The 10,652-nt window shown below is 42.6% G+C and overlaps 1 protein-coding gene across 2 annotated transcripts in view; it reads left to right on the forward strand.

Moving 5' to 3' along the window:
- Positions 1–10,652, forward strand: part of LHFPL4 (LHFPL tetraspan subfamily member 4) — a 168,213-nt gene that overhangs the window by 149,540 nt on the left and 8,021 nt on the right. The window contains exons 2-3 of one of the 2 annotated variants that reach the window (XM_073591999.1): positions 5,193–5,429; positions 10,433–10,559. In XM_073591999.1, the coding sequence (XP_073448100.1) occupies positions 5,193–5,429; positions 10,433–10,559 (364 nt within the window). The remainder of the gene's footprint in view (positions 1–5,192; positions 5,430–10,432; positions 10,560–10,652) is intronic. The other variant, XM_073592000.1, reaches the window with a different exon arrangement.

A 10,652-nucleotide genomic window follows, 5' to 3' on the forward strand; every position in this document is an offset into this window, starting at 1 on the left:
CGCTAGGGCAGCTATTGGCTACTGGCTATGAACTTCCTTGTTTCAGTCCGGTCGTACGTCATCACGTACGAATTCAACGGACTTTGGTGGATTGTGTGTAGGCAAGTCCGTTCATTCAGAAAGTACGTTGAAAAGTCCGCCGGGCAAAGTCTGCCGTAAAGTCCGCTCTTGTGTATGCGGCATTACACTGAACTTCTGCTATGATCTCTAACATCCAGTGAAAAGACAGGAAAGTAACCACATGACTTCAGCATGCCCAATCATGGTGAGGTGTGGAACAGCCAATCCTTGCAGAGCTGCTGAAAAAAGGAGTGGGGGTGGGAATTAAAAAAATAATGCATGTCTTAGGCTAGTGCACGAGATGTAAATCACCTGTCACTCACAGCAAGGGGGAGGATTTGACAAAGTTTTTCTCTGTTTGTCAAGATTTATCTCGCTGAACAATAAAAGAGGATTTCTCAGAGATGGATTCATTCTTTGTGACAAGACTGGGCTCAAATGATAGGAAATCTTATACTCTACATTATGACATCAAAAAAAAAGAAAAAACATTTTTTTCGGGTTTACATCCAATTTAAAGGCTGTGTACTGTTTATTACAAGTCTAGTACTATCTTTTTTTAGTGTATGCAAACATCACGATGAATCGCACCAAAAACAACGCATGCTCTGAAGCAAGTACAAGACTTCCGTTTTCAAGTCCCGTCGTACGCGTTGTACGTCACCACGTTCTGGACGGTCGGAATTGGGTGTAACCGTGTGTAGGCAAGACAGCTTGAGCGGAATTCCATCGGAAAAACCTTCAGAGTTTATTCCGACGGCAAAACCGGTCGTGTGTACGCGCCATAAGTCAAATCTTGATTTGGTAAATGTTTTGTTATATGCTTTGTGCAAGCAGGACCGACTGAATCCTCTTGCCAATAATCTGCTTTGAAGTTTACAGGCTTCCTCATTAAAGAGGGCATCCTAAAGGCAAAGGTAGGTTTCTCACAATGTGCTAGTACACTGCGATGCATACTAGCACATTATGACATTACCTTGCAGGGAATTTTTTATTTTTTTTTCACCAACTGCAGTTTACAACCGCTTTAATCAGTCTCCGTATTGTAGAGTAATTGGAACTGACACTTCCAGGAATGTCAGACCTCTGGCCCCCACAGTGCTCAATGGTTTATTCTGCCACCCCCACGGCGCTATATCCTTTACTGATGTAGGGGGTCGATGGGAGGAACCACTGAGCACAGCAGGGGACTAGGAAATTGATGCTCCAAGAAATGTCAGCTTGTGATGAGTCTTTAGCTTTCTGTTTATTACAGGAGCCTTTGGTGGTGCAGCGTATTTATTGAGTATTATATTATCAACAGAGTAACTTTAAGCATAATGGCCCTAAGCTGTAATGTGTACTTTTTTCATTTACGTACAAATTTAGAAAGATATTGTATATACCCCTAAAAGATATCCAAACCCATTAATTCTTTTTTTAATATATTGCAGTTTATCGGTTCCTAGATGTGGTGGCTGCCAGAAGTTTTCATTTTTAGTCTAAGAACATTTGCAGCAAGTACAGAAAATAGCAGCTGCTCTTGCCAAAAACGCAGTGTGCATGTCTCTTCCTCTGAGCTGAATTAAAAGCACAAACAAGCTAAGATCAGACAATACTTTATTCTCATTGTATACATACAATAAAATGTATCTTCCTTCTAAGGATGTACCATAACCGGTATCGGTGCCGATACCAAGCATTTGCGCGAGTATCGGTACTCGCACAAATGCCTCCTGATACCGAAACCGATACTTTGCGGTGTGATTTGCATCCATACAAAATGAATTGGCACAAATCACACTGAAAAGAATTGCATGCGATTTGAACAGGAATGTGGTGCGATCCCTGTCCGAATCCCATGCGCTTTCCCCCATTGCTACTGTGTGTGCGTATAGAAAGGGAAAAGTGCCCATCTAGTGGGCAGTTAATTCAAAATGTTAGACCTCACAGTACATATCTAGCTAAATCTTTATAGGTGTCCCGTCCTGCCGATGATAGCAAATCAGGGCCGCTGGAGGTACTCACAGGGTTGGAGGAGATGTAGAGGCCGTCGGCCCCCCCAAGCTGACATCACTTCCGCCCTATACCCAGAGGAGTCCTGGAAATTCTCTTCCAGCCTTGTTAGCACCTCCAGAGGCTATGATTTGCTACCATCGGCGGGACGGGGACACCTATGAAGATTTTGCATTTGTCCAGATATGTACTGCAAGGTCTATCATTTTTAATGAACTGCCCACTAGAAGGAGCTTTTCCCTTTTCTCTACACACACACAGAAGCAGTGGGGGGAAATTGCATGAGATTCGGACAGGAATCACACCGCATTCCTGTTCAAATCGCATGTGATTGTTCGCAGTACGATTTGTGCCAGTTTTTTTGTATTGACGCAAATTGCTCCACAAAGTATCGGTACTCAGTATTTGGCGAGTACTTGACCGAAGGTATCGGTACTTGTACTCACCGATAAAAAAACGGTACCTTCTTTAAACTACTAACCCCCTCACTGCCTTATGTAATGGAGATGAAGACATGTTTGAAGTCCAGCCTGGGTGATGACCATGCCTCCCATCACAGGCACGGGGGAGTAAGTGAACATAGCCACTCTAGGACAGGAAGTGACTTAGTCACTGAATTACCAGGTGAAATGAATGAGGAAAAAAATGAAAAATGAAAACCAATGCAGCCACCTCATTTAAAGCAGTAATAAACCCAAAAACAAACATTTATTATATTGCAGCTTACCAATTCTTAGTGATGTGATGGCTGCATTCCTTTTTTTTTCTTAGGCTTTCTTTCTTCTGTTTTTGTCTGGTGATACAGCCAGTAAATCCATTGTTTTTCAAAAGAACAAGCTGTCCTGCAGATGTATCTGTTTGCAGGGAAGAGACAAACCATTTATTACTGGCACTGGTGTTTACAATGATCAGCTCGTATTTATTCATGTAAAACCTTTATCCCAAAAAGGAAAAAAAAAACTGTTTCCTGTGACTGATTATAAAGTGTGAACTGGAGTTTGGCTTCAATTTGCTAATATATTTAAACCTGCTAGTATATCTAACACTCCCCTCCCCCCAAACTGACAATGCTGCTGTCTGCTGTGCCCCCTGTGTGCTTTCATCCAGAGTGGAGGCACTTTAATACAGGAGGTGTGTTAGTGGTCAGATCAAACAGAGGGGGGCCTAAAAAAAGAAAATGAATGCAGCCACTAGAAATGCACCGAAATTTCGGCGGCTGAAACACATCGGCCGAAAATTGTGTTTTCGGCATTTTGCTGATGCAGAAAAAGTTGCCGATAATATCGCCGAAAACGCGCATGATTTTGTCGTGATTTTGCTGTGATTTTACCACGATTTTACTGTTCTTATGGTATGTTTTTCATAGGTCATGTGACTTAAAAACCGCATCAGAAAGATAACACGGGTGCATTACAGGGAGGTGTGTTTTTGGTGCGTTTTTTTTAACTTACCGAAAATGCAGCAAGCAAGATTTTTAACATCACAAAAAAAAATGCAAGGGACCGGTGTGAAGACATACATAGAATTTAACCTCTTGCTTACCGGGCACCTAAACCCCCCTCCTGCCCAGACCAATTTTCAGCTTTTAGCGCTGTCACTCTTTGAACGACAATTGCGCGGTCATACAACACTGTGCCCAACTTAAATATTTTTTTAAATTTTTTTTTCCCCACAAATAGAGCTTTCTTTTGGTGGTATTTGATCACCTCTGGGTTTTTAATTTCTTGTTAAAAAAATTAAAAAAGACGAATTTTTTTTTTAACAAAAATACAAAACCGTTTTATATTTTGGTAATAAATTTTGCAAACAGGTTATTTTTCTCCTTCATTGATGTACACTGATGAGGCTACACTGATGGGCACTGATAGGCTGCACTGATGGGTACCGATAGGCTGCATTGATGGGCACTGATAAGGCGGCACTTATGGGCACTAATAGGCGGCACTGGTGGGCACTGATAGGCTGCACTGATGGGTACCGATAGACTGCATTGATGGGCACTGATAAGGCGGCACTGTTGGGCACTAATAGGTGGCATTGGTGGGCACTGAGAGGTGGCACTGATGGGCGGCACTGAAGGGTATTGATAGGTGGCAGTGATGGGCACTGATCGGCACTGGTAGGTGACACTGATAGGGAGCACTGCTAGGTGGCACTGAGGAGGCACTGATTGGCACCACTGGTGGGCATTGATAGGTGGCACTCGTGGGCATTGATAGGTGGCACTGATTGCTGGCACTTAGGTACTGGTGGGCACTGATTGGTGGGCACTGTGGTCACTAATTCGTGGCACTGGCAGGTGGCACTGGCAGGCAGTACTGGTGGGCATATATGAGGCAGCTTCGCCTCTTCCTCTTTGGGACTGATGTCCCCTCAACAGAAGCAGGTGATTGGCTTTTTTTTCTCCTCACACCAGTGTGAAAAGAAAAAAAAAACGATTACCGATCTTCTGTTTACATCACGTGATCAGCTGTCATTGGCTGACCGCTGATCACATGGTAAGGGATCGGGATCTTCAGGGGGGCGTGACGAGCGTGCAAAGTGGAGGACGTCAATAGACGTACTTCCGGCAAAGCAGATCCGCGCTGTAGTCGTCATTCGGCTATAGCGCGGATCTAAAGGGGTTAAAGGGATGCATTTTTCTTGAGCTTTTCTTGCTCTAAAGGTGCCAATAATGGCCAACAATAAATACATATTCCTTTAAATTCATATTAATTAAAAAGTCAAATATAATACAATTATGAATAAAAATATAATTTTTTTAAAAGAAACTAATTTTAGGTTTCACCCAAGTGCATCCTTAATTTTCGGTTTCGGTCCCAAAATTTTCATTCGGTGCACCTCTAGCAGCCACCACACCTAATGATTGGTAAGCTGCATTATATTGCATCTTTGGATTTGGGTTTAATACCTCTTTAAGGACCAGTAAGCTGTTCTAAATTATATTCTTGTTATTGGGATTAGATACTCTTTAGGGGGCTTCTGTTTCATTTTTTTTACAGGGTGCCGCCATATTAGTAATTATCTTTACATGGTGATAGTAATATCAGGAGCGCATTTAATGAGAATGATTTTACTATGGGGCCTTGTTAAAAACAGACACCCCCTGATTAATGTTATAATTATTATTTTTCCAGCTCTGTGCCTGGTGCTTGCCTGCATGATATTTCCGGATGGGTGGGACGCTGAGACGATCAGAGACATGTGCGGAGACAAAACTGGGAAATACTCTCTCGGAGACTGCTCCATCCGCTGGGCCTACATACTGGCCATCATCGGCATCTTAAACGCCCTCATCCTCTCCTTCCTGGCCTTTGTCCTGGGCAACAGACAGAACGACTTGCTACACGAAGAGCTGAAGGCAGATAACAAAGGTAAAGGGGGCTAAAAAAAAACGGTTGTGTGATGGCCAATGACCATCGTGGGCCATTAGCTGTGGACGGGGCAGATGTAAGAACTTGCTTTCCAGCTGACATGAGGCTGGGACAACAGTTTTAGCATTTACCCCATACACAGGTCATGGTAGGTAATAATGATGAGCGAAGGATTAGGTTGGAAATTACTGCGCTAAACCAATAAATAGTGAAACAAGCAGCTAACACTCAAACAAACAAAGTCCAAACAGAATATAAAAATACAGTGTAGCTCTAAAAAAATGAGAATTAGAGTATACTAAAACTATAACAAAATGTGTGATCTGTGTTATGCCGCGTACACACGATCGGACTTCTCGTCGGAAAAAGATATGACGGCTTTTCCGACGGTATTCCGCTCAAGCTTGCCTTGCATACACACGGGTCACCCAAAAGTTCACTGAAATTATGACCATCAAGAACGCGGTAACGTACAACACTACGACGAACTGAGAAAATGAAGTTCAGTGCTTCCGAGCATGCGTCGAATTGTTTCCGAGCATGCGTAGGAATTTTGCACGTCGGAATTGCCACAGACGATCGCATGTTCGGATAGGAACTTTTGCTGACCGAAAAATTGAGAGCATGCTCTCAATTTTTTGCTGGCTGGAATTCGGCCAGCAAAAGTCCGATGGAGCATACCACACTGTCGCATTTTCCGACGAAAAACTCTCATCGGTCTTTTGCAGGCCGAAATTCCGATCGTGTGTACGCGGCATAACAATATTCACTGTAATGAATACGTGAAAGAAAACAAAAATTGAGAACAACTAAATGCCCATAAGTGTGTAATAGTGATTCTTCACTCCAAGGTAACAATGTGCAACAAGTATTGAACAATCATATGATGTGGGTAAGATACGAGATCCTCTGTCATAAGGAAATGGGTGGGTACTCTTACCAGATGTGGTGGACCCACTTACCAGCGGTAGTGGGTCAAACGAGCTTGTGTGGGCCGAATGTCTCACAGTCTGGATCGAACAGGAAGAAGGGATCACCTCCACAGGATACACTCGGACTTCCGTGATGGCAATCCTGGCACCATACCCGGATCCTTGTGATTCACCGGTAGTAACACCGAATCTCCACTCCAAGTGCTGATATTCAGAGCGTCAGAATATATGAAGGAGGCTATCGTGCCAGGATTGCCATCACTGAAGTCGGGGTGATCCCTTCTTCCTGTTCGATCCAGTCTGTGAGCCATTCGGCCCACACAAGCTCGTTTGACCCACTACCGCTGGTAAGTGGGTCCACCACATCTGGTAAGAGTACCCACCCATTTCCTTATGACAGAGGATCTCGTATCTTACCCACATCATATGATTGTTCAATACTTGTTGCACATCGTTACCTTGGAGTGAAGAATCACTATTACACACTTATGGACATTTAGTTGTTCTCACTTTTTGTTTTCTTTCACTTATTCATTACAGTGAATATTGTTACACAGATCACACATTTTGTTATGGTTTTAGTATATTATAATTTTCATGTTTTTAGCGCTACACTGTATTTTTATAATGATGATGAGCGAACCAATCCCAATAGAGCAGGAGCTCAGCCAATCAGTGTAATTCATGAACTGAAGATACAGTGGAACCTCGGATTGCGAGTAATGCGGTTAACGAGCGTTTCGCAATAAAAGCTATTATTTTTTGTAAATCTTGACTCGGTTTGCGAGTGTTGTCTCGCAAAACGAGCAGGATTTAAGCCTCTGCAGTGTGCAGTACCACATTTAGCCAGTGGTGTGGGGGCACCGGTGACACTCAGAGCCGCTCCAAGCCGTTCGGAGCCACTCTAGAAATACTCTGAAATACTCTGTCCCGAGTGTTTCTGAGCCTTTCCGAGTGCATCCGAACGGTCTCCGAGTATTTCCAATCTCTCTGGCGCCCCCACCACCTCTGGCCACATGCGGTATTGCATGCAATAGAAGTCAATGTGGAACGAATTATCTTCGCTTCCATTGACTTCTATGGGCAAACTTTGATATGCGAGTGCTTTGGATCACAAGCATTCTCCTGGAACGGATTATGCTCGTAATCCAAGGTTCCACTGTACACTATATTACCAAAAGTATTGGGACACTGCCTTTACACGCACATGAACTTTAATGGCATCCCAGTCTTAGTCCGTAGGGTTTAATTTTGAGTTGGCCCACCCTTTGCAGCTATAACAGCTTTGAATCTGGGAAGGCTGTCCACAAGGTTTAGGTGTGTGTCTATGGGAATGTTTGACCATTCTTCCAGAAGCGCATTTGTGAGGTCAGGCATTGATGTTGGACGAGAAGGCCTGTCTCACAGTCTTCGCTTTAATACATCCCAAAGGTGTTCTATCGGGTTGAGGTCAGGACTCTGTGCAGGCCAGTCAAGTTCCTCCAGATCAAACTCGCTCATCCATGTCTTTATGGACTTTGCTTTGTGCACTGGTGAGCAGTCATGTTGGAACAGGAAGGGGACATCCCCCTCAATTCTTTTGACAATATAGTGTATTTTCATGCGAAATGGGTACATATTAAAACATAAATACAATATAAAGGATTTAAATATTTCAATAAAAATTTAAATTATATCAAGAATATAAACAAATATATTAAATAAATGATGTTTAATAAACAAAACAATGTTTAACCTCCGTGGCGGTATGATTATGTCAGATTTTTGCGTCTCAAAGCGGTACATTGTTTTGCATTGAAATTTGGCGTTTTATATTGTAGGCCTGTAATTCTTTTGAATAACTCACCTAAATCTGTCCAAACAAGAGTCTAGTAGACATCCCGGGTATGATAAAGTTTGAAACACGAAATCATAAATTATAATATAATAAGTAACTATAAATAATTATAGAAAATAATAATATAATAATAATAATAAAAACTAGAAAAGCTACAATTTCTGGGGAAATTGTGTGAAGTGTTCTTGCCTCTACAACTGGAGTGGGCGGAGTAACTGGGTGGAGTGGTTTGAGTAACTGTTGTGTGGTTGGAGTGGCTGGAGTAACTGTGAAAAGTGTTAAAAAGCTTCATATTTTAAAAAGTATAAATAGTAGTAAAAAAGTTGAAGAAGTACCATCATTAGCTGAAAGAGCTGAACATTTTTTTCAAAAATGATTTATTTTATTTTTTTTTCAAAAATGATTTTTTTTTTTCAAAAATTATTTTTTTTCAAAAATGATTTTTTTTTCAAAAATTATTTTTTTTTTTCAAAAATGATTTTTTTTTTCAAAAATAATTTTTTTTTCTTTCAAAAATGATTTTTTTTTTAATTTTTTTTTTTTTTTTCCATGGGGTGGTCATAATATTTTGGCTGATCATGTTGTGGTCATAATATTTTGGCTGATAATGGGGTGGTCATAAATTATTTGGCTGATCATGGGGGGGGGGGTCATAATGTTTTGGCTGATTATGGCGTGGTCATAATGTTTTGGCTGATCATGGGGTGGTCATAAAGTTTTAGCTAATCATGGGGTTGTCAGCTTTTGTCACCTCCTCCACCTTGCTATGCGAGAATACTTAATTATTCAGTAATGCAATCAAATCAAAAACACTGAAATTTGCTCCATTGCAGAATTGTCGCTGTCGTTACTTTCTGCAAGTGATTCTAATTTACTATCGCTGTTTTCTAGCTGGTCTAAAATCGCTTTTGACGCAAAGGGATGTTTTTTGGTTGCCATGGACAATCTCCAGTTTCCAGGCAAAAAGAAAAGTGCATGCAGGGCATTGGACAAAGCATTAGGGACAAAAGGGATGTGAAATGATTTGATACAGTAATGTAATCTGTAAGATTACAGTGTACTGCATGTGTTATGTTTTTTGCACTTTTTGAATTTGGCGCCGGGCTCCGTCCCCATGTGTCGCGATGCTCGCAGAGAACGGAGCCCGGCACACAGTACATCGGGTGGAGGATAAAGCCCACGGACACAGCAGGGGGGGGGGCATCGCAGGATCCTGGGGACAAGGTAAGTAACTTTCCCAGGATACTTCTACAGTCCCGAGTGTGGCTTGGGGTTACCACTTTTGGTAGTGAAAATTCACCCCGATCCACACTCAGGAATACCGCTAAAGAGGTTAAAGCCCAACTCCAGACCTAAACATTTTTGGTCTAGGGGTGAGCAGAAAGCTTATACTCACCTGATCCTTTGATCATTTGAAAAAACAGTGCTCCTCCATGGTACTGTTCATGGTCTTTGGAGGTGGACTGTTCATGGTCTTTGGAGGTGGACTGTTCATGGTCTTTGGAGGTGGACTGTTCATGGTCTTTGGAGCCTGCTCTGGGGGTGATGACGTCTGGAACAGTCCACTGATCAAGACCGCTGGGGGGGGGTTAAGAACCGCAGGGACCAGTCTTGTGCGAGGAGGATTGGAGGGTTAGGTATGTATATCCCCACTCACACATTAACACATGCACAGCCCCACTGCATGGGAAAAAAAATTCCCCCCATCCTTTCTTACCTTCAGTGGCAACCGTAATCCCCATTCTCATTGCCTATGTGAGTTATATACTCACAATCCGGGACCTGAGAGATCCTGATCTCTGTATAGTCTAGGACCCCACCTTAATACACCTATGCCAACTAGACCTACCCTCTGACCTTCTACTAAATGCGCTACAGAAGGCTCTCTCATGTTCGATGAACATAATGTTACCAGATCTTGTTCCACAGTTGTTTACCAGTCAATGTACTGCAAACAACTGCTATTCACAAAGATTCTTCTCTGAACAGTGGCGGCCGGTCCACAAGGGGCACAGGGGCGCCACCCCCCCCAAAGTTCCCAAAGTTAGTTTGCCAAAGAAGAAAGCTACTTTAACATGTTAAAAACTGTTAGTCATATTATCATTTATTAAAAAAATAATCGTTCATATGTGTGTACACTGTGCGGGGCGACGGGATTAATGAGTGTCTGTTAGGTCCGTAAATTTTTGAAAAGCATGTGATATGAGGCTGAGGCTCTAATTGGCTTGTTTCAGGTTGTCCTCGGGGTGCAGAGCACTGCGCCCCGAACCCTCCCACTTTTGATTTTAGCGAATCAATATTCGTCATCACGTCACTTCCGGAATCCGGCTTCTCGTCACGTGGAAAGCAAGGCATCCTCCGGTGAGTGCGGACCTGGAGGGATTTGTTTGCGCCCCCCCACCCTCGAAATGTTTAGCACCAGCCGCCACTGTCTCTGAATACTGTACATGTTTA

Source organism: Aquarana catesbeiana, linkage group LG07, assembly GCF_042186555.1.
Source record: "Aquarana catesbeiana isolate 2022-GZ linkage group LG07, ASM4218655v1, whole genome shotgun sequence".
Taxonomy (NCBI): Eukaryota; Metazoa; Chordata; class Amphibia; order Anura; family Ranidae; genus Aquarana; species Aquarana catesbeiana.